The following is a 27791-nucleotide window of genomic DNA, read 5'->3' as shown; positions in this document are numbered from 1 at the left end:
GGATGGTTAGCGTGCTTATATATGAAACTAAATGTAATGGATAAAAATATAATTCCCTATTCCTATTTATTTATTTAGATAAAGCAGGTGGTAAGCGGTTTTCTAAAGATTTTGAAGATGGTAGTGCAAAACTGCAGGACTTCGTAGCCTTTCTGGAAGGAGAGGTTAAAAAAGGACCTTCTCTGATGGAGGCTCTGGAGAATGCTGACATTTTCTATGAGATGCAGTACAAAGAGGTCAAGATAGTCACCAATGTAAGTCACATTTTTTGTCTATTGGGTGCGAATTTAGAATCTTTGTGTTTGGTACAAGGCATCAGCGAGTTCAAGACAAATTTTTATTCCATGATATAGCTGACTTAAAAATATCCTTGCATTTCTTCAGGCTTATCAGACTTTTGCCAATCGTGTGTTGCATCTCAAGAAGAAATTGGATGCAATCAAAGCTTCTTTACCTGACCAAGATGACTCACCAATCCCTTCCCCCTCTGAGGACGCACCATCACCCACGGGTTCTGAGTCACCCTTCCATGGCTTAACGCGCATTGGTACCCCAGACCCAGAGCTAGATGGTAAGGCGTTGGAGGAGGACCTGATTGCGCTCTGTGATGCACCTAGCCCACTCTCATCCCCTGGGGACAGAGACAATCGTGACATAGAGGACATGGAGCTCTCAGATACTGAGGACTTGGTGGAACCAGCCATCATAGGTAATTGTACATATTGTCTTGCATTGTGTACATGTGGAGGATTTATGTAACACAGCTTTCTTTGCTTTTGTTGACCCCACAGTATCAGAAAGGACAGAGCAACCTGGCCCTGCCAGTGTGTCCAATCAGAGTCTGGCTCTTGGTGTGACTGAACCATCTCAATCCATTCAGACTGCAACTGAGAATGAAACTACAACACCAGCACCATCCACAACCCCAATAACAGGGTCCCTTCCCATTAATCTGGCGGGTGTGGATTTGGGCAAAATCAGCTCTATTATTAGCACACTTACAAATGTCATGAAGAACACTGGTAAGATGCATTCTTTAAAGTAGAAATACTGACACACTAAATCTATTTACACAGTCACAACTCAAAACATGATAGTATACAAGTAGAGGAGAATTTAATTTAGTTGTATATGGGTTATGTGAAGCTTTATCAGCAACTTTGCTTATCTTTCTCCCCCTTTCTAGCTACAGTAAGCCCAGCATTTCGCTCTGCCACCAGTTCATCAAGCACCCTTTCTTCAGCAAGTTCAACCCCCACGGTCTCTTCTTCGCCAGTCGTACCTGCATCTAACTCGCTGGCGAAAATACTTTCCCGGGTGGACATCAACCCTGGCACCCTGCTGAACGTCCTGTCTAAAACCCAATCACAAGGGATTGGGCTTCAGGGTATGAATCTGAGTGTTTTGTGAAACAAAAATGATTGTATAAATTGACTAGAATTGTTAACCAAAGATCTACTTGATGTGCAAATGAAACTGTTCATGCAGAGATACTTTTAACAAAAACCTTGTTTTGAAGCTTACAAATGCAGCTTCCCCAGTTTGTGGCTCTGTTTGCAATCATTAATTTGATCTAGTTAATTTGGTAGTTGGTTTTATTTTAAGAGATACAAGAAAATGCTTTTCAATATAATATCCTGCCCAAATCAGATTGGTTGTCTAGTTGAGCTTTGTTAGCTATGTTGATTATGATGATGTTGATTACTTTTTTTTTTCTCAGGACTGTCTTCTTTCCTGAACAGTCAAACTGCCATAAACTCAAATCCTACAGGCTCAAATTTGGGCCCATCCTCAGACCCCACTTTTAAAGCCCATGAATCTCCTAATACCAATTCAGTTTCACCTGCACCTACAGTGCTGAGAGGCAATACCCCTCAAAGGGCTGGGACTCTCCAGTCTTCTCAAACTCCCAGCACTATTCAGAGCAGGGATCTTCAGAAGGAAGCCGAGGAACACAAAGAGGAGTCAGTTGTTTCTGTCAGCTCTACACTGGACTCCAAAATTGATGGATTCCTTCAGGGCAATCCAGGACTGAGAGGCTTAAATATGGGTTTACCACCTGTTCTTTCGTGGAATAAAGCTGTTGATAGTCCTTCAGCCAGCACAGAAAACCTTGGGGGAACTCCTGTGAGGGATGAGTCTGGTGCAACACCAACTCAAGATGAGGTCATGGATGAGCCTGCAGTACAACCATTTTTGTATCAAGGAAGACCTCTGCAAACAGCTTCAACAGCTGCTTCTGCACCCACAGCAGTCACTGGACTGCCTATGTCCACGTTTCCTCCTGACTCCTGGCAATATGGTCCTGGGTCAGTTCATAGTGGTGATCACTACCAGAGAGACTTTACAGTAAAACAAAGTTTCCAAAGTTCCGGAATGCCTCTTAGTGAAAGAGGGCGTCCTCAGAATGTCGAGTCTTTGTTGCCAATATCAATGGCAGACAAGAATCAGAGCTTCAATAAAAACAATGAGACCCTGAAGGGAATTAGCCTAGGGACACCTTTCTCTAGTAATGGAGCAGACAATGCTAGCGATGGCTGGTATTGTGATGCACGTGGACATGATCAAAAGCAGCATGTTAGCAACTCTGAATCATATAAAGGAAAGCAGCAGCAGTCTGAAGATCACATACATGATACCAACCCTCCCAATTTCTTCAACACCCCATTACCACCCCCTCCACCAATCCCTCAGCTTCCACCTCCACCTCAAGAATTTCTCCCTCCAGTGGTAGGTCAAAGAGTCAAAGATCCTACTGACTTGACCAGTATCACAGACAACGTACAGACTGGTGGTGATGTCGCACCCTATCGCTTAACAAATTCTGTTTCTCATGATGATTACGATGAGCGTCTCAATCGGATCCCAGTCAAGGAGATTTTCCGTCCTCATCTGAATGCCCCAGGCCCACGGCATTGTGCAACTGCTCCACATCCTGTTCGCCTGGGCCCCCCGAATGGCCCTATGGACTTTAATCATCGTCCTAGAATCCCTGTTCACAATCAGCTTCACCCTTGTATGGCTCGTCCAAGTGCCCCATCTACTGTAAGGAGGTACCATGAGGCTCTTAGTCCCTCACATGCTCCGTCTGATGATGCATATTTGGACCCACACTGTGATGCTCCCCCTCGCAGCCCTTCTCCTCCTCCTTACAATGTCGAGCACCCTGTCTCACCTCACACTCCCACGTTTTATCCAGAAGAGAGAGCCATCATGCCAATGCACCATCCAGAACCTAGATTACGTCCCCGACTCGAGCACAGGACTCCTCCGCCACATCACTATCGCCCTCCACGGCCTGGTCACTTCCCACCACAGAGACCTCTTCGCCGTCCTCCACCGCCACATCATGTCCCTCATCCCAATGAGCCACCATTCCAGAGAGGGAAGAGACTCGGCCCTCCTTTTGGAGCTCCTTCAAGACCCCCAGGTCCATTTTATCCTCCAAAAAGACCGTTCCTGCCACCGAGGTACTGAACTGTCTAAACAGTAGAGTACAGGATTGACGTGCTGACATCCACATAATGCCAATCTTCCACTAGGCTTCATAAGATTAGACTCTGACAGTCAGTACATGTAGAAAGAACACAGACCTCATGCAGCTTGAGGACCTGTGCTCTCTGAGCGGCGATCTCTACATGGGCTGTGAAGGGATGTGGCTGTGTCTTCGCGTAACGAGAGCGAGAGCAAGAGAGTGGGGGACAAAAAAGATGACTGAAGTAGAAGAGAATCACTACAGGGATCTGGAAGGGAAGATGGATCATGCAAGTGGAGCAGCCATGAAATTGCAAGATAAAGAGAAAATGAGGTGGTTATACTTTTATTTGATTGCTCTTTACCATTTATTTTTTTATTCACAGTTCTAAGGCAACATTCAGAATTTGATTCTAGTCATCCATCCTTTCTTCCTTTAAAAAGTGTGTGTGTTTGTGAGTGCGCTTGTGTTTGAGTGTATGCCGTGAATTTGAGTGTCTTAGGGTCTGTGCCCTAAACAGTCTAAACCAGAGGTGCACAGCTCCCAGTCCTAGAGGGCAGTTTTCCCTGCATACACTGTTCCAGCTGATTAATTTCATCACTTAACTTACATGGAACAAGTAGGCAGGGAAACTGTAAGCTGTCCTTACATTTTAAAATCTCCAGGGAGGAAAGTGTGCATTAAATTATTGGCATTAAAAAAAAAAGTTAACTGATTTCCTCCGTCATTAGCTCATGTACGATTTGTGCGCAAATTAAAGCTGGATGTACAGATACCTTCCTTAGACATTTTTATACCTGGGTAACAGACAAGATGTAATCAGTTGAGTCTCAAGCTAAACCTTCTGAGATTTGACTTGTGTTCCATGTTCATCGTTTGAGCTCCTCACCTACTGCTACTCAAGTTTTGGGATCACCTTTTATGGAGAGTTCAGGAAATATTAAGTGAGCCAGGAATGTGTCATTTTGTGTGTGTGTGTTTTGTTGGGGGATTAATTTGGTGGGAGGGAAGTTAAAGGAATAATTTTTCTACACTGACTGAAGATGCGGAAGAAAAGAAGTTATTCTGTCATGGGCCTCAATCAACATTTTCCCCTCCTCCAGTTCCTTACGAGTCCTCACTGTATTGACTTAAATAAAAGTGTTTGGAAAATAAAAACCTCCATGGGAGAGTGCGCTGTTTCTCAACCATGGTGTGTCTGAGTCATTTCATCTTCGTTATACATCAGAGACTGCTTTCTTTAGTTTGCACACATTTTTTTTCCTGTCTACAGTAGTGTTCGTGAGTTGTAAAACTCCAAGCTCGTAACTATGATGGTGCAACGGGCAGTGCAGTGTGCTAAAAACACAATGACGTGTTCACTTTAAATGGAAAAGAAAAAACAAACACACAAAAAAAAACTTGGAGCACAGCCAATAAAACAAAAATTTCACCCGCTCCAGCAGGAAACATAATTTGGATTACAGCATCAGCATCTCTTCATTTACAGCTGGTGGAATTTAAAGGTTTTCCCTAGATTTGAATAAAGAAGTCATTAGGATTGTTTAGTCAAATTTTTACATTTGTGTGTTTTATATAGCATGCTGTAAGCATTAGTTGTTGAAATAGGTGCAGGTGAAACTGAATTATTATTGATGGTGTCTGGCAGTCTACACTGAAAACAGTATGCTTTTCATAAAAAAAGAACCAGGGGTAAGAACCAGGGATGCAAACATGCCTCATAAATTTGTTAAACAAAATGGTTATGAATGTGTTAAGTGTTTTTGAGACTGACACTCAAACTCCAAACATGATTATAAAGTCGACCCGTTCGAGTAGTGTCAGAAAGTACAGCCCTTTTATTCAAGACAAGCAAAGGCTTTTTATTTTAGGCATTTTTAAAGCTTTAACCACCCTTAAGGCAGCTTTTTGCTGAGTGTATCTCAAAGTTCTTACATTTACTGCATTTTGGCAGATGTTCTTTTCCAGAGCGACTTATATTTTATCTCATTTTATACAACTGAGCAATTGAGGGTTAAGGGCTTTGCTCAGGGGCCCAACGATGGCAACTTGGTGGACCTTGGATACGAACTCTCAGCCTTCCAATTGGTGGTCCAACACTTTAATCTCTACACTATCAAATCCCCCATACCACGTTTTTTAGTGGTGTATTTATACTCGGTGCATCTTTTAGCACGTAGCCTTAAATTTTAACCCACTTTAAACACTGATTTATGGCATTTTTGAATAACCTTGGGTGTTTATTTAAGTCCTTTGAGCTGCCTCTAAAGAATATCTGGATGTACAGATTTAGATTTTCAATTTTGATCCCTATTCTCTTTATCAGCACTTTAATCCGATATCAAGATGTGATCTCTGTTAGCTCACATGTAGATCCCTGCATAACGTTTGTAAATCAGCAATTCCTAAAATGTGTTAGTTCAGGTGATCGTCTTATCTGTCATCGTTAACACTTGAAACGCTTATTTCAGCACAAAGAAATGGTAATGCCAGAAGCAGAGCGAGGTCTTGAACCGGCTGCCTGACAGAATCCCAATCAAACCATGCAGTTTTTCAGAGTTTTGAGGGTCAGGCTATATAGTTACAGTTTTGAGGGTCAGGCCATTTATCTATATAAATATATCACATCTAAACTTATATTTTACTTATTTTGTTTTTCTCAGCTTTAACCAATTATCTTTATGTATCGAATCAGCTTTTTAACACTGACCATGTTTGCAGACGATGTTCGCTTAAAGCAGAGCCAAAAACAGAAAAAGAAAAGAAAAACAAAAAAACAGATGGAAAGTTTCCACTTGTGACAGCAGTCCTGTCCAGTGATAAACATTTTGGTCAGTTATCTAATTAATCAGCAGAGGAGTTCCAAACTCTGAGACTTGTTGCCTCTTTTTGCCTTATTTAGTTAGCTTGTAAATAAATCTTAAAGATATCACTCCGATTGTGTTTTTTCCTGCTAATGTGAGCGTATGTGCTATTCCGTGTGTACATTTCGTTCGTTATTCTCTCGCAATGATTTGGCTCTCTCTGCTAGATCCTCGACTTCAAGTGTCTCCGACTCGGTGGAACAAACGGCATTAAAATAAGCTGAAATGTTGAATGAGTTTACAGTCGTGACGGTGAACAAAATAGAGAAACTGAAATGTCGAGGCTGATGTTTGTTTTGGGACAAATGTTTTCAGAATGTTGGATTTTTCCAGTTTAATACATCACAGGGATCAACAGTCAAACAGAACAGACAGCTTTTCAAACATGGCAAACTAAAGGGACTATCTTGTGTGCAGCAGTAGGGGTTTTTTTTCTTTGTAGTACAACCTGCTGAGAAATTGGCTGAAGTAAGCGCTCTGTTTTTGCCCCACTTTCTCGGCTGTACTTCTCTAATTCTTTCTTTTTAAACGTCACAAATTCTAATACTAATAGTGGTTTCTGTATCATTTCTTATAAGCTTTAAGAAACGACTCGGGCACTTGTGTGATAGTTTAAAGTTTGAAATAACGTTTTTTTAAAAAAAAAATTGGAATATATCTCTTTTTAGAATAACGTACATCGTGTTTAAGGTGGAAATTTCAGTAGGTCTGATTTTCTGATTTGTGAATGGTTTTAGCGTTAGCTGCCGTCGTTTATATAGGAAGTAAACCGTTAAATAACGGAGCCTTGTTATGTCTAGTACAAAAGACAGCGACTGGCCTGAAAGAGCTTGAAACGAGGCTCGAGTCAGTCGAGTACAAGCAGCCGAGCTGAAAGGGGGATTATTTCTACCTTCTTTTTATTTGTATTGAACCTCAGTGGATTGCTGGATACACCAATTTATAACTACTTTTTAATCAACTATTTAGCTTTCAATGGTTAATTCCAAGATGTTGTAGAAAAACATACAGCAAAATTAATGATTTTATTTTATTTAATGTCTTTTGCACATATTTCCATAAAACACTAGAATTTCAACCCACTATGGTTTCTCTATGCTACAAAAAAGAATAGCATTTTTACAAAATTTTATTAGATTGGGGTTAAACAGCTATAAAATAATTAAGAAGTATTGATTTATTTATCAGCAGATTTTCAAATTTCAGTCATTTATTTATGCAAGAAAATTGAAAGCATGAAATTAGTAAATCTGTCTAGAACTAGGTTTAATAATGATATATATGCCTTTATTCAGGATATCCCCACCTGCTAACACCTATTTGGTCACAGTGTATCTTATAGTTCTTCATAACGTTCCTCCACTGATAGACTCCACTTATCTTGAAGCTCTGGTGATGAATACAGGGATGTAAAGTTTGGCCATTTATCTGCAAATCATGTTGATCTTGACATGGATCAGTCTACAGGAGTTAAATGTTAAGTCAGTAACCTACATCGTGATCCTGTCACTTTATCTAAGACTAATTTTACATTTCAGACAAAAGTATGTGCACCCCTATCCATCACACTAGCATGCTTGCTGAGCATCTCATTCCAGATGAAGGTTGTCCACTAGATGTTGTGTGTCTGTGTGGATTTGTGTTCATTTAGCTACAAGAGCATCAGTGAGATCAGACACTGATGATGTAAGAGTGAGGAGGTCTGGGGTTCAGTCTGTGTTCCAGTTCATCACAAAGGTGTTCAGTGGTGTTGAGTCAGAGTCAGGGCTCAGTGCAGGACACTCGAGTTCTTCACTCCAACCTTCACCATGTTTTCATGCAGCTCTGTGCTTTGTGTACAGGGACGTTGTCATGATGAAACAGGGTTCGAGTCTCTGAGTTCCAGTGAAAGGAAATTATACAGAATACAAGACATTATGTACAATTGTATGCTTCAAAGAACCACAGATGGGTGTGATGGCTGGGGGGCACATACTTCAGGGTGTATAGTGTATAAGTCATGCATGAGAAGTAGTCAAATTGATTTTGATTAGTCTTAGTTAAAAGATTCTAGCTGTGCTAAAAAGGTTTTTTTTAAATTTCTATTAAACATTGTTTTTTTTAAAAAAAAAAAAAACAAACTATTAAACATTGTTTCTCTTCAGAAATTGTCACAATTGAACCTTTAATTTGGAAACTGGGAATTCCTTTAAATCCCTTTAACAGTGAAGAAGTGAAAACTGTGGAGGGAAAAAGAGATTAAAATGAATAGAGGGGAATTTGGTACAAGCTGGATAATTATGTCACAGCTGTTTGTGTGTTTATTGTGTTTATTGGAAGTGTTCTGGCTTTGTGCTGTGGGATGTACAAGCTACTTGGATGTTATAGATGTGATTCTGCCAGAGCTGATATGATGGACAGAGCCACAGGAAACCTTCAGGAGACTGTGTAAAACTAGCAGGTGTAAGGTTTTAGGGGAACGTGGCTGCCCCCTAAGCAATTCACTAAGATAATGTGTTGTGCTGCAAAAATTTTGTTTACGCGCTAACAACACTGCTAATTTGCTCATGTATCAGTTTGTGTATGCTGTTTGAAATGCCGTTAAATATTTGTGCCTGTTAGGATGGTATTTCTGACTCCAGTGTGAAGTTGCTGGTCTGTCTGAGCTCTGACTGGTCTGTCACGGCCTTTCGTTCAGCGCCGAAGGAGCTAAAAGACTAGACGAAACATCGTTCCTCTGGTCGCCTTCTGTGAGTGTGGGTGTTTGTGTGTGGGTGTTTTTATTACTCGCTTTTATTATGCAGTGAGGTCTGTTTTGTGATTTCTGTACTCTGGAACTCTCTCTCACTCTCTTCGTTCGGCTCTCCGTGAAGCCGTGCTTCTGTTTGACGGTGATGTTTGTATCAGAAAACTAAAAAAAAACCCCTAAGGATTTACCTGAGTTTTCTCTGCGTTTATCACCATCTCGGGATTGTAAATCCTGGAGTCTTCTCCTTGCTCCTGCTTTTCTGCCCATCTGATCCCAAGGTTAGACAGGGATTATGGTTTTGACTCCAGAGCTTTTCTTCTTAAATGACTTCTCCCAACTGTCACTGTCTTCACTTTATATCACATTCTGTCCTAAAGGTTTTTATCTCTTGTTACTGATCGTTAAAAAAAAACTTCCATAAAAGTGTTAATCTTCTATTATGGAATTCACAAAACACTTCTTTCTCTTTTTCTGCAGGGTAACGTGAGCTGCCCAAAAGTCTGTAGTAGAAACATGGTGTTTGTGTCACCACGATGAAGTTAAGATCCTGACAGGTTATGTTCTCTACACAACGTGTGTCCTTACGGTTGCTAACTCGGTACAGAGGAAAAGGTCACATCACTGATTTGGATAATAAACACGCAGCAATGTGAATTTCATTATGGCAGCTGTCTGCTTGTTTCAGGTTTGCTCATGGCTGCTTTCCAGCGCTGCTTTTAAGACGTCTGTGTCGACTTTGCCTCATCCGTTCCCCTCGGAGGTATCTGTGTCACTATTGTAACGCTGATAACTTCAGCTCATGTAATGTTTGTTAGATCAGCTGCTGAAGGCCGGAGATCCAACATGACTAAACTTTAGGGCCAAAACATAACTTAAGGCTTTGATAGCTCTTAGAGTTTTCTTTTTAAAGCCACAAAATAGGTAGTAAGTCGTAAAAACCGAATGTTTTACTTGTACTATAGCTCTAAATACAGCGACATGCAACCCCTCACTTGCTTTACTCAGCTCTTAACTCTGATACAAATGCTGATTACTCATGAACCCATGGTTCTGTATGTGTCATACAGGTAAAACGTTAGCCTCCGTCGTCTACACCGGGGGGAGCGAGGTAGAGGGAAGGAACTGACCGCTGACCAAATTAGGGAGTAACTGTTGTCTAAAAATCTGTACGGTTATTGAAATCACAGCCTTGGTCAAAAAAACTGTCTGTTGCGATTGGAATAACTGCAAGGATTTTTTAAAACAGTCCTAAAGAATTTAAAATTTCTAGCATTTCTAGCTACACAAATATGTGAATTAAGTTTTATTTTTTTTTTTTAATAATCATTGAGTAATTCCATAAACTGGAAGAATTTCTCATAATAGTCCTAACAGATGGTGCTGTCATCTGTGTAAATAAACTGCATGCATTTGTAGCTATAGAACACGTGAATTAAATTGCTTTTCTTTTCTTTTCTTTTCTTTTTTTGTCTAGAATGACCTGTTACCTTAGGAACACATTACCTATTGGAACAGAGCGTACACAAGACTGGTTACGATTTACCTGTGCAGCCATTTCCCCGTTCCTAGTGATGAGTGTCCGGTCATATTGATTACTAAAGACTCTGGTCATGGCCGACGGAGTGGACAGATTACTCGTCAGATCCAGTCTATAAGTGCTGATGGGACAGAAGCCAGTGAATAAAAGTTCACGAGAGCAGCACTGAAACGTTCCTCTTGTTCCTCTGTGGAGAGGGTTTTAAGTTGCACTGCTTCTGGAAACAAACAAAAAACGATCAATGGGACACGTACACTAGTGTAAACACTGAGATGTTAGCAGGACCAGACAGTCTCACACTGTCCAGGGGACGGCCTGAGCTCGGGCATGCTGAGTCAAGCTGAGAGAGTTTTCTCCTTCCATCATTCTCTTCTCTTTCTCCTCTCATTCTCTCCTTTTTCCCTTCCTTTTTTCCTTCTCTCCCATTCTTTCTCTTTATTTTCTCTTCTCTCCCTTTCTATCCTTCTACTCTTTTGTCTCTCCTTTCTTCTCCCCTTCTCTCCCCTTTCCTTTCTCTCTCCCTCTCTCTCTCTACTTCTCTCCCTTTCTCTCTCCTTCTCTCCCTTTCTCTCTACTTCTCTCCCTTTCTCTTTCCTTTTCTCCCTTTCTCTCTCCCTCCTTCTCTCTCTCTCTCTCTCTCTCTCTCTCTCTTTCTTATTCTCTCCTTTTCTTCCTTCTCTTCTTAAAAAAAAGAAATAAAATATGTATTATATAAAATAAATGATATAATAATTAATGCTTTCTAGATGAATAATTAATAAATCATGGAGAGATTTGGGAGTTTTTTAAAGACATTTTTGCCATTGTTCTGTAAATTGTCAGAAAAACTCATTTTGAAGATTCCACTTAAATAAAATCTATTTTATTTTGTACAACGTGCCAATGAATAATTGTCATTATTTCATGCAAGTGTGTTGTCAACCTTGAGAGAACAAGACAGAGACCAGACTCGAGTGAGACAGACTGAATTATCATGGACTTGTGATGAGTCAGATTCAGGCCAGTTTATTGTACTGATTATATATATCTGATTGGTCAGAATTAATAATAATAATAATAATAATAATAATAATCAATCTTAAAATAAATTTTGTAGCTGCTACAAGTGAGAACAGGAACTAACTTGTATGGTGAATGTCCCATTATGTTAATTTAAACTATAACTGCTGAAGAGTGTGACGTGTCCTTCAGTAATAAATAAAACTCTGGCACTGTGTTCCTGTGGTATAAGAAGAATAAAATGCTATGCTGTGCTGTTGTTGGGAAAAAATCCACTTTTGATTGGTAATGTAGCATCATATCACATCATGGAGAATCTTTGTGTTTCTGTACTTATTTGTTTCTGGGCTTGTCAACATTTAGTTATGAGTTTTTAAAAGTCCACTCCACTACAGATACACTGTATAACCAAAAGTATGTGCACCCTGACCATCACACTCATGTGCTTCTTCCTTAAACAGTTACTACAAAGTTTCAAGAACACAATTGTGCAGAATGTTCTTATATATGTTGGAGGATTATCTGTAATTTCTCTTCAAACTTCAAACCCTGTTCCATCATGGCTCCATGAAGACATGGTGTGTGAAGGTTGGAGTGAAGAACTCGAGTGTCCTTCACTGAGCCCTGACTCTGACTCAACACCACTGAACACCTTTGTGATTAACATGAACACAGACTGAACCCCAGACCTCCTCACTCTTACATCATCAGTGTCTGATCTCACTGATGCTCTTGTAGCTGAATGAACACAAATCCACACAGACACAATACAACATCTAGTGGAAAGACTTCACAGAAGAAGTGAAAAGGAATAAATCTGGACTGAGGTGTTTAACATGACCATGAGTGTGGTGGTTCAGGGGTACACATACTTTTGGCCATACATCCTGACCAGGATAAATGATTTAGTGAAGATGAATGAATGAACACAGTAAACGCTCCAGCTTCAACGCACTTCTTTGTTTCTTTGTACTTTGAGCTTCACATTTTTTAGATTAGCTGTGATTGGACAGAGGAAGGCTCAGTTGAACCAATCAGCACTGAGGAAGCATGTAATCACTGGACAGTACGCAGATAATGAGAGCAGACATGCTGAAGAGCAACATAATCACACATTGTATTTTATATACCGTACTGGCTGGGATTTAAGGCTGGGATTTAAATTTTAAGGCAGCAAACAAATCAATTTCCTTTTTATCCAATCCAATATCTCTAAAGTATTTTAAACAAATGAAAATAAACTGCTTTTTTCTACAACACACATTATTACAGTAGTGAATATTAGCGGTTTCACCAGTGGAACTCTTCAAGGTTATTAAAACCTGATTAGTTCATAAACCTGATTCTTTAGTCTTATTAACTGAAATCAGCCCATATTTACTGATACACACACACAACTTGATTTTTCTCAAGCACATTTTTTCCTTTTCTTTGTTGCTTCCAGCTGTGCCCATGGACGCTGCCTGTCAAGAAGATCTCGGTCTGCCTGGCAACAGAGCGGCTTCCAGAGAGCTCCGTGTTTACCTGCGTGTAATGGGAGGTAATTTACTGAACGCGCTTTATTAATGTCGAGATGTTGAAGTTTTAGCAGAGCATCGAATCATTAGTGTGGGTTTTTTTAATTGGTTTGTTTTTTTAGGTGCCTGACAGGATTTATAAAGGTTTGTAACTGGGGTAGAATAAAAACTGTCTGCTGTTTGAATGTGGCAGTGCTGAAAAAAGCCCAGAGAAACTGATGTTAAATTATAATATATTTATATTTATATATATAATATATTCTAATATAAACTATAATATAAAGTGTATATCAGAGACCAGAGATGTTATGAGACCACTCAGTTCTCTAGTCTGAATTTATTAGTTCCAACCTTTGTGTGTTTGTGTGTCTGAGGGAGTAAGTAAGTGAATGTGTGTTTCTGTGTTGTGTTTCTGAGTCTGTGAGCGTGTGTATGTGAGTGTGTGTGTGTGTGTGTTTGTGTGTCTGAGGTAGTAAGTGAGTGTGTGTGTGTTTCTGTGTTGTGTTTCTGTGTCTGTGAGAGTGTGTGTGTGTGTGTTTGGGTGTCTGAGGGAGTAAGTAAGTGAGTGTGTGTGTTTCTGTGTCTGTGAGAGTGTTTATGTGAGTGTGTTTGAGGGAGTATCTGAGATTGTGTTATTGTGTATGTGAACGTGTTTGAGGGAGTGACTGAGGGGTTGTGTGAGTATTTGTGTGTGTGTCTATGAGAGAGTGTGTCCATGTGTATGAGAGTGTGTGTGTGTTTGTGTGTGTGTGCTTGCGTGTGTGTGTGTGAGGTGTCTCTATACACTGTTTTCACTCCACAGTGATCAAATTTACCTTCTCTGATCGGAAAACATGCAAATTCCTATTCCGCAGAAATTTCGTTGGACCTTTTGAGGGACACATTTCATTTTCTGTTTAAACTAAAAACATTGTTAATTGACAAATAAAACATTTTTCTTGTACAGACAAACATTTACATTTTGGCTTGAAGTGTGAATAAAGGACTGAAATGTCCTTGACGATTGCAATACATCCTCAGTGTTTGTGTTTTGAGGAATGTTGCTCATTGCACATTTACATTTACGGCATTTGTCAGACGTCCTTATTCAGAGTGACCTTTAAAAGTGCTTTGAATTCTCTATCTGTGAATACATTAACACTGGTTCACTAGGTTACAGACTCAGGATGCCATCAACCTATCAGCACAATTTAATTATCAATACATAAAACAAACAGGGTACGTCTTCACCTGTCATTTAAAGACAGTCAGTGACTCAGCTCTTCAGACATCTAGAAGAAGTTTATTCCACCACTTCGGTACCAGAACAAAGAAGAGACTTGCTGTTTACTGACCTCTTACCCTGAGATGGTGGGACCTGTCCAGCAGTGCTGGTGGGAGCGAGGTGATAAGAGTGATAAGAGCTTTGAGGTAAGAGGGAGATCGTCCATTCTTGGCTTTGTAGGAAGCATCAGAGTTTTGAATCTAATGTGTTCAGTTACCAGAAACCAGTGGAGGAACGCAGCAGTGAGGTGGTGTGTGAGAACTTAGGCACGTTGAAAACAAGTCACACTGCTGCATTTGGATCATTTACAGAGGAAGAATTGCGTTCAGAGACAGACCTGACAGCAGAGACGTGCAGCAGTCCAGTGTCAAAATGACAAGAGACTGAACAAGTGCCTGAGCAGCCTGTGTGGATAAAAACAGCCAAATACATCTGATGTTGTAGAGAACAAACCAACATGAGCGTTACAACATTAGCAACACTGAGGAAAAGGACAACAGGGCAATCAGTTCAGTTCAGTTTTGCTGGGATTGAGTTTCAACTGATGAGCCGTCGTCCGTGATGACATGTCCGCCAGACATGCTGGGACCCCAGCAGAAGTCATGGTACCAGAGGGAGTGCAGGAGAAGATAAGTCAGCATAGCAGCGGTAAGAGAACCCATGTGAGGAAATACCTTCACCAAGGGAGTGTGACTAGTGAGAGAAAAGGAGAGGACCATGTACTGAGCCCTGTGGGACACCAGAGGAGAATCTGCGGGGAGCAGATGCCAATCTCCTTAATGTTAAATGATATGAGGTAACATGGAGGTGGGAAGCAACCCTTTCCTATACTCCACAAGTTCCATGACTCCTGAGGGTAGAAAAAAGAGTCTTGTTATTGACTTTGTGTGTATCTGTGTTTGTTCCACTGTTTGAGTCAGATCTTAATTGCTTTGTTTTAAATCCACTTTTATTGATATTAATTTACCTCATTCAAAGCTGTAGTTTGGTGCCTGTCTGTGTGTGTGTCTGTGTGTGTACGTGGGTGTCTGGGTTCGTGTGTGCCTGTTAGTGTGTGTGTCTGTGTGTCCATGTGTGCCTGTCCATGTGTATCTAAGTGTGTGTGTGTGTCTGGGTTCGTGTGTGCCTGTTCATGTGTATGTATGTGTCTGTGTGTTTGTGTGTCTGTGTGTGCCTGTCCGTGTGAGTCTAAATGTGTGTGTGTCTGTGTTAGTGTGTGCCTGTCCGTGTATGTGTCTGTGTGTCCGTGTGTGCCTGTTCATGTGTATGTGTGTGTCTGTGTGTTTGTGTGTGTCAGTGAGTATCTGTGTGTGCCTGTGTGTGTGTGTTCGTGTGTGCCTATCTGTGTGTGTGTGTGTGTTCGTGTGTGCCTATCTGTGTGTGTCTGTGTGTCCGTGTGTGTCTAAATGCGTGTGTCTGTGTTTGTGTTTGTGTGTGCCTGTCCGTGTGTGTGTCTGTGTGTTTGTGTGTGTGTCTGTCCGTGTGTGTGTGTCTGTGCACGGGTGTTACTGACACACCTCCTATAAGGATCCAGATGAGTACAGTACACAAACGATCCTGTTATTTTTTTCTGCATTCTTTGTACTATACATCTTTATTGTGAACTCATTTGTGTTTATTTAGATCTAAATTATTATTAAGCCTCTGGTTATAATTTTATAACTCGAGTCGTTCTTCTTTGTCTGTGATTACTTGAATAACCGCCAGGTGTCGTTAGGCATGACGCCAGATTCATTTCTGTGCTCTTAACTAGGCCTTATAAAGCTTGCTTTCATTGTGTATTAACCAGATCCTGTTTTTTGTTTGTTTGTTTGTTTTCTTTGACGTGTGTTAATGTAAATTCGGGTCAAAAGGTGAATAACCTTCAGTCTGCACGCTGGGATGTGGATGGGCTTTTAGGAGCATGGAGCAGCTGGCCAAACCAAGAGATTCCTTTAAAACCAAGCCGTTCATCTCTTTTTTGTCTGAGAAAAAGGAGAAGAAATAGCACGCGATGTTTGCGTTGTCTTGGTTGTTGATTTTCAGTATTAGCTGGCTGTTGTTCTTCCTTTCCTGTCATTTTAAGCCGAAAATCCGAAAGACTGGACGGATATAAAGCTTCAGGTTCACATACACACACACAGACACATACCCGCACAAACACACACACACAGACACACACACAGACATACACACACCCGCACAAACACGCACACATACACACACACACAGACCCACACACACACACACAAACGGGGGGGAAGGGGTGTTTTGAGTCACGGAAATCGTGATCGTGGTGGAGTTTCAGCACCGTGGCCAGAGCCCTGTGAGAACAAAAGGCGGATTAGCGTCCTGAAGTCAGGCACCGTCTGTAAATTACTCGCTCAAACACAAAACGAAAATATATTATTTGATCGAATATAATAAGCAGACCGTTAAAAATATCTGGAAAATATTAAGTGCATTCCCTGAAAATATGCAGTTGAATTTGATCAGTCATTTAAGAGAAATGATGTCTAGTTTACATTAAAAATAATTATTAAAAATTATAATTTTTCATTGCTTACACGCAAAAACGTGGGTCAGTCAGAGTTAATAGAATATACTACGTTTTTGAATAAACACGTTTTTATTTACTAGACTAAGTTATAGTATAGTATTGACACAGACATGGTAACATGGCTGTGGCAAAGCTTTAGTGACCAGGTTCAATCCTCAGTCAGAGCATGGGGTTTGATTTTATTCAGAGTTTTGAAAATACATGATAAAATTGTCTTAAAACTGACAAACACATGAATTGATTCAATTCAATTTTATTTGTATAGCTCTTACCACAAAGCAGCTTCAGAGAAACAAGTTATGAATTCTGGATACAGATTTTAAACGTATAAATTTATTTCTAATGAGCAAGCCAAAAGTGACAGTGGTGAGGAAATACTCATGAGAAGACAACATGAGGAAGAAACCTTGAGAGTAACCAAACTCTCATCTAGGTGACACTGGAGCATGAGATTATAGAAACTTACTATTAAAATTATTGAGCTTTATTTTTTGTTATACTAAATTGAAACAAATATTTTTTCTGATGGTCATAGAAAATCTCATAAATCATCCTTAATACATAATATTAACGTGATCCTGTTATGTTATAAAATCTCATGTTGTTTTTTTCCCCCCAAACATCTCATAATGTGGATTTAAAACAAGGACTCAGTAGTGAGTAGCTCCAGCATTGTTGTTGATAATTTCAAACACTCGTTTCAGCTTGATGCAACTGTTTCCAGGAGGCTGGTGGGAATGGTGCTCCATGTGGTGAAGATGGCTTCACGAAGGGCATCCACAATCTGAAACTGTCGTCCATTTCTTTAAAATTCCCTTGCCATCCATCCCCACACATTCTCAAGGGCATTTAGATCAGGGGAACACAAAGGATGGTCCAGAAGTGCAACGTTATTGTCCTGGAAGAAGTCCTTCATCAGGCAGGTGTTGTGAATTTCAGCATTGTCCTGTTGAAAGACCCAGTCATTACTGCACAGACGAGGGCTCTCAGTCAAGAAGGATGCCTGCTGCAACATGACGTGGCTTTCGAAGACGCTTTTTGTTCTTTAAGCCCTTATCTCGCAGATGCCGTCTTATGGTTATTGGGATGCAGTCAGCATCAGTAATGGCATTAATTTGGGTCGAGGATCGGCCTGTGTCTTCACAGACATCCTGTCGGATCCTCCGGCTCAGTGCAGGTGAAATTTTTTTGTCCCATAAAACTCAGGATCTTTTAAGATCTTTTAAGCAATGGCCTGTTGTGATGGCCAATGGCTTGCTTGTGCAGCTCACCAATCCTGCTATTGGGACTGAAGGAAAATGACTTTAAAGCCATATATTTGCATAGAATTTAACTTATAAAGGCTATGGTCTTAAACTTCTTCTCAGCTGTTTGAGTTTAAATGCAGTTTTCAATAAATCGCCTACTCTGTTTTTTGTCTCTCTCTTGTTTTTCGTTTTGGAATTTTGAAGAAGTTCATACAACCTGGTTATTTTCCACCAGTGCGAAGTGTGAATATTTGTAATATTTTCCCTGGTCTTATAAGATTTTATTCAGGAGTGTATATATATATATATATATATATATATATATATATATATATATATATATATATATATATATATATATATATATATATTTTTTGTATAGGTCATACGTTTCTTTAAATCCAACTTCCTTTTTCCTGCTGTGGTCTATTTTCAGCATGTAAGCTGATCGAAATCCATTGCATTTGCAGTTTAAATGTATGCATTCTAAATATAGCGTAAAACGCCTGACGTGTCCTGTGCGTGTTGTGAAGATTGGGAAAATGTCGACGTTCCCTTGAGCAGTCATCCCGTTTTTCTACACCCAGGGGGAGGTCTGGACACGGACAGGGGGAGACACCGACTTACGACGTCAAAGCAAAGGGCTACACAGATTCACATCCCAGACACTGGGTAGCCTCCTACCATCATCTTCTCCGTTACGGGATTGGGTTTGTTATTGTTGGTGTTTTCTGAGGCTTCGTCTTAGGGATCTGGACACTGAGCATCTCATAGCTGGTGGATTATCAGCCTGTCGAAGCCTTCCATCAGAAGTGAAAGTGTGGGAAGACGCGATCAGGACGGACTAAAGGTGACTGATGCTCAGATTTCTGTTTGTCTACATGTCGGTGGTTTTAATAATAGTGGCTCCATAAAGAGGCTACAGCGTGCGGGCTGAAAGCAAAGCAAGTGAACAAACAAATAAACATCAGGATTGAGTATAGAAGGGGGGGGGGGGGGGCTGTAGGGATAGATAGAGAGATAACGGTACGTTTGCACGTTTCCTAAAAGATGAACCTTGGAGACGTGCGTCAGATGCGCGTTTTGTATTTTAATGTAGAAACGTGTTGCGTTACGCTTTTAAGTCACGTACGGTGGATGCGTGCGCTCATGACAAAGAACAACACACACACACACACACACACACACACACACACACACACACACACACGCCTATATGCATCTATGCCGGATTAAACAAAGAAGCGTCTCGCGCACAGCCCTTGTCCTACATTTCCTCTGCTCTTTAACACAACAGTTTCCAGCTCAAACAGCACAAATAACAAGCAGTAAAGACGCCGAGTTCTGAGACCCAGTGCATTTCCATGATGACATTTGTGTCTTGTTTGTGATTGGGATTGTGTTTGTGTGCTCTGTGTATTTATTGTCAGTCTGAAGGATCAGCTGCTTGAGCTCAATATGTATGAGCTTTACAGGTTTGTCCCCTCACTTCGTATAATCTCTATATTCCTTCGTACCTTTTCTTAACCCACAGGCTTTTTCCCCCCCAAAGGGAAGCTTTGGGAAACGTCTGACCTCGTAAAAGAAGAAGCAGAGTCGCAGCGTCGCCGCCGTCCCCAATGAAGGAGCCGGACGCCATCAAGCTTTTCATCGGCCAGATCCCTCGCAATCTGGAGGAGAAGGACCTCAAGCCTATCTTTGAGCAGTTTGGAAAGATCTACGAACTGACCGTGATCAAGGACAAGTACACAGGCATGCACAAAGGTAATTCAGCCCGACACTGCTATATCGAGCAGACGTGCACAAGGGGACACGAGACACAGATAGAGACAGACTAGACCTCGGTAGTGAGTCTCCAGACAGTAGCTGTTTGAGTTATAAAATTGAACAATTTTATAATCAATCCATTTATTATGGGGCACGGTGGCTTAGTGGTTAGCACGTTCGCCTCACACCTCCAGGGTTGGGGGTTCGATTCCCACCTCCGCCTTGTGTGTGTGGAGTTTGCATGTTCTCCCCGTGCCTCGGGGGTTTCCTCCGGGTACTCCGGTTTCTTCCCCCGGTCCAAAGACATGCATGGTAGGTTGATTGACATCTCTGGAAAATTGTCCGTAGTGTATGATTGCGTGAATGAATGAGAGTGTGTGTGTGCCCTGCGATGGGTTGGCACTCCGTCCAGGGTGTATGCTGCGCTGATGCCCGATGACGCCTGACATAGGCACAGGCTCTCACTCCATTTATTATCGTTTATTATTTCATGCATCAGCCTCCTTAACACATTCAGTGCCTTTGTGTTTTTTAAATAATGTTCAAGAAAGACCGAATCGATATTTAAGGGAATTATTTATCCGCGGTCAGGAGATAAGGAAATCACAGTTTTACAATTGTACTGTGTGATTTTCACGTATATAAAGAGCTTCAGCACTCTGTTGTTGTTCTCCAGGTCCCTGCTCTATTTATCGTGCCATTTGAGTTAATGGCCATGATGATGTGCGATCAATTCAGATTATTTTTTTCCCCCTCTTGCCTCTGACAGGATGTGCGTTCTTGACGTACTGTGCCAGAGAGTCTGCACTGAAAGCCCAAAATGCCTTACATGAGCAGAAGACATTGCCAGGGGTGAGTATCTGCTCATAATATTGGTACAGGCTCATTACAGTACCGAAACAAGAAAGCTTAACTATATTGCAGAATCTGTTATTCTATGCCGCCTTTTTTTTTTTTTTTTTTTTTTTAAATGATGAGATATTAGAGTTGCATTAGAACACAGAATTTACACGGACAGTGCTTTGTGCTTTGGGGCCCTGTATGTCTTTGCCAACTGAACAGACCCTAATTAAGTAATGTAGGAGGGGCGTAATCCTTGAGAAGCATCCCTGATTTTGGTGCTCTCTCTCTCCCTCTCTCTCTCTCTCGCTCTCTCTCTCTCTCTCTCTCTCTCTCTCTCTCTCTCTCTCTGAAGTTGTTGATTAGCTAACTTGCTCAGGCCATCTGCTCGATCTGCGCAATAATGTGCAACCTGCGAACGCACAAAAACCCCTTCAAACTGCTTCCCCCTGAAGAATTTCCTCTTCCGATCCTTATGTTCTGCCTCAGATCAACCTTCCCTTCCTTCTTTATCGTATCCGAGTCAGGATAAGCAACAGGAAGACGCCTTTTCAGACAAGCACTGATGGTCCTGTGGAAAAAGGTCATCGAGGGTTCATTACGTTAATGAAAAGGCTTTATTAGGACGACGCTCTCTCAGCTACCATCAGCTGGCCAATCCAGTCGGATATGAGGCAGGCAGTAAAGACTCGAGGCGGGAGGGCTCGTCTTCTTCCTTTCAAATCGGATTTGGGAGAATGTAATTGTCACAAAGGGAAAGCAGAGAATGTCAGAATGTCATAAAGGAAGCACGGCATGCGTGATTTAGCTCGGCGTGGGATTTACACACGCTGTACTAGCAGATGCTGTCAGACTCGTGATTCAGGGTGTGTGTGAAACAGAAGAGGCTGCAGGGGGATTATGGATGAAACCCAACTGTTCATGCAGTTGGGATGGAGTCTTAAAACTGTGATTCATAGCTCCTTAATGAGGCTGAGAACGATTCGGATATTGTTCCAGGGCAGGATAGTTTTTGCTTGATCGATCCAACACAATTTGATTGAACCGGGATTGAAATAAAGTGCAGTCACCTAACCCTGGTTTATGTTCTCAGGTATTATTTTTAGTGCTTTAGCAAATGTGTGTGTTTGTGTGTGTGTGTGTGTGTGTGTGTGTGTGTGCACAAGATTTAAGCATGCACCCCTGTAGTGTCCTGTTCCAAATCCTGTTATTAGCATGACAGTAGACTGACCTCTGTGACCTTTCAAAGACGGGCCCAGTGGGTGCCCCCCCTAATTCCTCCCCTTCTTCTCAATCCCTCCATCCTTCCATTCGTCGACCCTCATCACCTAAGCCTCCAAACCTGAACCCCCTTCCCCCCTTTCTTTCACTACTACAATGAAAAGCACATTAAACAGCAGCCTCTCTTTTCCTCTCTCTCTCTCTCTCTCTCTCTCTCTCTCTCTCTCTCTCACATATACACACACACGGACTGACAGCACCTGCCTGTGAAGCCACGCCTCCTCTGTCCTCTGTCAGTCATATAGAATTGGCATGACAATGTGCCTCCATTAAAGCGTGTGTGTGTGTGTGTGTGTGTGTGTGTGATTCAGATAAGGACGCTAAACTGGATACACACAAAAAAGAAGAGCATGAGTCATCCTTTTTAACCTTCAGCCATTTCTATTCTTTTCTTATTTCTCTCTCTCTGTCTCGCTCTCTGTCTCTCTCTATTAAATGTTTCATGTTTTTCTTAGGTCTTGCATATGTTGAATGGTTTAGCTGAGCACCGAGGGACCGTTTAGTGAAAAGCCCTAGGAACGGAGGAAGGGAAAGAGAGAGAAAGAAAGAGAGAGAGAGAGATGGAGGGTGGGGGGAGGGATATCGGCAGCGCGGGGTGGAACAGATGGTATAGTCGCAGTGGCACCTGGCCCTATGTTTAATTTCAGGTGAGAGGCACACAGACTATAGACTGAGCGAAGTGATAGAACAGACAAAGAAAGAGGAAAGGGGTGCATGTATGTGTGTGTGGTTGGGTGGGGTAGGGGTGGGGGGGTGGTATATGGTTGGTGATCTAGCCTGTCTATTCTACCAAGACTCTCCTTCAGTCTTTTCATCTCCCCCCAACCTATCACTTGCTATCTCTCGCTCCGTGTATCCAGTTGCCATCCCAACGTGTTGTTTGCTCAAGCACGGCTCGTCACGCACTCAGGCACAACAAAGCTCCAGGCGTACGCAGGCGCACACATACGCATAATGGCATCCTTATGGAAATCTGTCGTGCCACTCTTACCCTGCCTTAGGGGCTCTTATTCATCACGCTTATATATTCCCACAGAAATCGACACCCTACATCCTGGTGTGCTCAGAGAATGCGGTGACTCTGTAAACACGTCAGGAAATGTCTCCACTTTGAATTTGTGTGAATGATAATACATGTAATGTGATGTGATAGCCTGTGTCCTGGTATCATGATACAGATCACTGATCTCCTTCTTTAATGATAGTTTATTCTAATGAATTATACACCAAGCAGAACTGAGCTTTTTTTTACGTTCTTTCAGATTTAATTGTACTTTCCTTCTTTTCACTGTTGCTTTCGAATGCAAGCAGAACTGCAGAAATAAACGAACATCGGGATTAGAGATGATGATGATGATGTCGAAATCACCTCAAGTCTCACTAGACGATTTTTTTCACCCTCCCTCACCTCGGCACTGCCAGAATCCCTTTAAAGTGTCTGAAATATGAGATATTTCTGATTGTCTTCTAAAAGAGTTTAAAATAAACCCGGTGATCTTTTTGAAGACGTTGAAGTTTTCTGTCGTGTGTGTGTTTAAAGCGATGCTGGAGCTCTGAAAACATAAACGCTCTCGTGCTCCGTCCATCATCCACCCATTACGCTGCTGCGTTAAATTTGGCCTGGGATCAGTTACCGCTCCCGCCTCTTCGGAGCGCTCAACTGAGGTCAGTTTGAGTCAGGACGGACGGAGCCGTGCTTCATCTGTAGATCAGAATCTTATTTTGTGATGGCCAGATCCATGTTTCTCATCAGCGTGTGTAGAATTAACCCTGACTTAATGAACATTTAACAGCATTAGCATGCTTCATGATTGGTCTGGTTGAGGACAGTTCTGCATGGAACATGGCAGAAAAGGTCAGATTAAGCCGTGTGTGTGTGTTTGGGGGAGTGAATGTGATGTGCTGGTGTTGTGGGTGAGGGGAGGGCAGGTGTTGTGACTAAATGTGAGGGGGGTTTGCTGTGTGTGTGTGTGTGTGTGTGTGTGTGTGTGTGTGTGTGTTGGTAGGCTGAATCTTTTCAGGATTTCTTTCTTCATCAGATAATATCAGTTTTTTTAATTCATTAGTATTTGCCTTTATTGTTATTTATATAATCTGTAATGGTGTGTGTGTGTGTTTTCTATACTTGGTAAAGTAGTTACAGTTAAAATGAAGTGCATGTTAGTGTCTGTATCTGTACGTGATGCCGGGATAAGACAGATTCATTGTGGGAATGAATGAGGGGGTGAAAGGCTGGAGTGCCGGGAACAAGGGCCAAGGCAGCAAGGTGAAAAGAGGGGTAATTATAAAGAAATTGGAGGCATAAATGAGGAAGGGGAGAGAGGGGGAAGGGTAAAAATGAATGAATGAAAATTTGACATAATGAGCTACGAGTGGTGAGGGGGGAGGGTGTGTGTGTGTGTGTGTGTGTTGGGGGCAGCCTCTATCAGCTTAAACTCAGACATCTGTTAGGGTTTGTGTGCGTGGTCTTTGGTGATTAAATTCAGATCAGATAGCTGTGATTCTTTCCCACCGTATTAACACAAAAAACAAACAACAACAAAAAACCTCTTCATCTTCATCCTTAACGTAAAGATTTCACTTTACATAAAATAATAGTACTGCAAAATTAACTAGCGAATATCTTCTGAATTCCAGACCCGGTTCTGTTTCTGTTTTTCTCATGATTTTATTCATATGATTATTTTTCTCAACTCACATCTCAAGCATTCTGTAGAATCACAGAATTCTCCAGCCTGTGATTTGTGTGATTCAGTCTGATTCTTCAGCCTGTGATTCGTGTGATTCAGTCTGATTCTTCAGCCTGTGATTCATGTGATTTAGTCTGATTCTTCAGCCTGTGATTCGTGTGATTTAGTCTGATTCCTCAGCATGTGATTTGTGCGATTCAGTCTGATTCTTCAGCATGTGATTTGCGCGATTCAGTCTGATTCTTCAGCATGTGATTTGTGTGATTCAGTCTGATTCTTCAGCCTGTGATTCGTGTGATTCAGTCTGATTCTTCAGCCTGTGATTCATGTGATTTAGTCTGATTCTTAAGCCTGTGATTTGTGTGATTCTGTCTGATTCTTCAGCCTGTGATTCGTGTGATTCAGTCTGATTCTTCAGCCTGTGATTTATGTGATTTAGTCTGATTCTTCAGCCTGTGATTCGTGTGATTCAGTCTGATTCTTCAGCCTGTGATTTGTGTGATTCTGTCTCATTCTTCAGCATGTGATTTGTGTGATTCAGTCTGATTCTTCATCCTGTGATGCGTGTGATTTAGTCTGATTCTTCAGCCCAGTTTCACATCTGTTTAGAATCGATTAAACACAGCTCGAGGGGATGATGATGAGGATGATGCTGGTCTATGTTAGAGAAGGTTGATTCAAAGATATTGGAAAAAACATTTGTTACTTTTTCAAATTCAGTTCAATTTAATTTTGTGTTGCATGTTTTGTCTCAAAGCAGCTTTACAGAGCATAAGAAATATAGTACAAAATGTTCAAGATTAATACTGGACATTTAAATCTATTTGTATTTATCTCTAATGAACAAACCTGAGGTGACTGAGGTGAGGAAAAATCCCTTAGATGGAAGAGGAACCAGACTCAAAAGTGAACCTCATCCTCATTTGGGTGACACTGGAGGGTTTGATATACTGTCTTAAATATAATGTTATAAATATACAGTCTGATAATTGTGTATTGATGAGGAGATTGTTGTCCTCAAAAACCACAATGAGTTGGCATCTTCTCTTAGAATGTCTGAAATCTTCATGAAGCGGAATCCAACAATTCTAAACTAACTGGTTAGCCAATGTAGAGACGATAAAATTGGTGTTATACGTTCATATTTACTCTTGTTTGGAATTTACTAGCGTTTAATGAACGTTTTGTTGCATTCGTATTAATCGGAAAGATTTGTTATAAAAACAAAACAGTTCGATAGCTGTAGAGAAAAAAGTGTTGTATGTTGTCGATGATTCTCATTTGGAAAACTGACTTCCGGCTGTTTGTGTTTTATTCATTTTCAATGACAGCGTCGGCGACTAGATGTGGGCGTGTTATAAGCGACGCGACAAAGTTGAGATAAAAATGAACTTCATGTGAATACGGAGTGACTCGGTGCGGCGACTACCAATGAGGAGTGAAGAGCGTAGAGCGGCACGGTCCGTGATAAAGATCACACGCTGCTTCTCCTTCTTATGAAACGCTAAACACCAAATCTCCCTTCAGAATGTTTCGTTTAAGCCGCAAAAAAAAAAAACGGTTTATTGTTAAATAAACGTTGTTAATATAAGAACCAGTAGTAGGAGGAACCCTGACTGATAATTTCGTACTAAAGAGACTGTAGACTTGTAGAGATAAAATCACTAGATGTGTGAACGCAGAATAAAGGTAAAAAGTCATGGTGTTAATCTGACAGTTCATCTCAGCTTTGTCTCCTTAAACATTTGTCCTTGGTGAAAGCGGAAGGTCAACCATCGTAAACCGTCTCACAAGCAGCATGAATAATCGCGTCAGGTTCCTGTTTACATTTCCGTCAATCGAACTGTCCCTGTTTTATAAATCTGACCTGGTGTGTTAAGTTCTGTCTTCCTGATGCACCTTTAATCAACACCAAACACTTGCACGCCTGCAGTGAAAGGAACATACAGACCTTTGAGACATGAGACCTGTGTGCAGTAAATAATGTAATAAGGGTTATATTCGACTCGTGTGTCATACAAATAAAAGCATCATCCGAATCGTTAACCGTGTCGTCTATGTGACCGTTAACTCCAGTTTAATAGCTGTGATTGGTAATAGGTGTTAACTCTGAGGAAACGTCCCAGAGTAACGTTTTTGTTTTCTTAAATCTATTGATTATTGGTGCCGTGGAGCTTCTGAGAACAGTTCAGTGGTTCAGGGATATTGAGTGGTTCAGATGTTGAAGGATTTGAGAGTGACGTGTGTTGGTTCACAACTGGATTTTAAATGACTCATATTGGCATTTAATCTGGCCTCTAGTTAGTGTGTGTGTGAGAGAGTGTGTGTGTGTGTGTGTGTGTGTGTGAGAGAGAAAGAGAGAGATTTTGTATAGAATATTATTCACCAGATGTATTTTGTGCACTTGTTCATGGTGGAGTTTTTTTTTTATAGACAAAGCTTCTATTTGGATTTCATCTGTTTGGCCCATATTTGTGTGTGTGTGTGTGTGTGTGTGTGTTCAGTGTGCCTGTTTACAGAAGAGACCAAAAAGGCTTGTTTACACCATTTCGTCGCCCGGTATTGTTTGAGGAAATAAAGATAAATGAATGATGCTCCATCACAGCACCAGGATTTTTTCCCATCTTTGTTTGTGACGTGGCAAGAAAACAGAGCACATGGAAAAAAGGATTGGAGAACAGGGGCAAAAGAGAGTGTGTGTCATTGGGGGTGGGGTAGTAGGTTGATTACGGTCGCAGGGCCTGTTGCTGGGAGACGGCTGGGACGAGGGATGCTGGGTTGCTAGGGAACGGGAGTGATGCGATGACCAGTGCTGCGTGTTGATTGGATGAAGCGGGAATTGAGATTTTGTGGAGTGGCACACACACACACACACACACACACACACACACACACACACACACACACACACACACACACACACAGACACACTCACACACATACACACTGGGAGGAATATCAGGAACTTTCCATTGCATTGTGTGTGTGTGTGTGTGTGTGTGTGTATGTGCTTAAATGTAGGTAAAGTGGTTTATGTAGGTGT

At 41.3% G+C, this 27791-nt stretch overlaps 1 protein-coding gene across 8 annotated transcripts in view; it reads left to right on the top strand.

The window, feature by feature from the left end:
• celf3a (cugbp, Elav-like family member 3a) overlaps positions 1-27791 on the top strand; it is a 58418-nt gene that overhangs the window by 14336 nt on the left and 16291 nt on the right. For 3 of the 8 annotated variants that reach the window (XM_060865812.1, XM_060865816.1, XM_060865815.1), the window contains exons 1-5: positions 3484-3808; positions 13048-13143; positions 18758-19020; positions 19705-19934; positions 20707-20789. In XM_060865812.1, the coding sequence (XP_060721795.1) occupies positions 19790-19934; positions 20707-20789 (228 nt within the window). In that variant the 5' untranslated portion in view covers positions 3484-3808; positions 13048-13143; positions 18758-19020; positions 19705-19789. Of the gene's footprint in view, positions 1-78; positions 255-384; positions 710-791; positions 1023-1186; positions 1388-1720; positions 3809-8940; positions 9755-10541; positions 11241-13047; positions 13144-18010; positions 18101-18678; positions 19021-19704; positions 19935-20706; positions 20790-27791 lie in introns of those variants that run through there. The other 5 variants (XR_009648079.1, XR_009648078.1, XR_009648080.1 and 2 more) reach the window with 5 other exon arrangements.

This window comes from Tachysurus vachellii, chromosome 3 (genome assembly GCF_030014155.1).
Source record: "Tachysurus vachellii isolate PV-2020 chromosome 3, HZAU_Pvac_v1, whole genome shotgun sequence".
Classification (NCBI taxonomy): Eukaryota; Metazoa; Chordata; class Actinopteri; order Siluriformes; family Bagridae; genus Tachysurus; species Tachysurus vachellii.
This window is presented reverse-complemented; position numbering and strand designations above follow the sequence as displayed.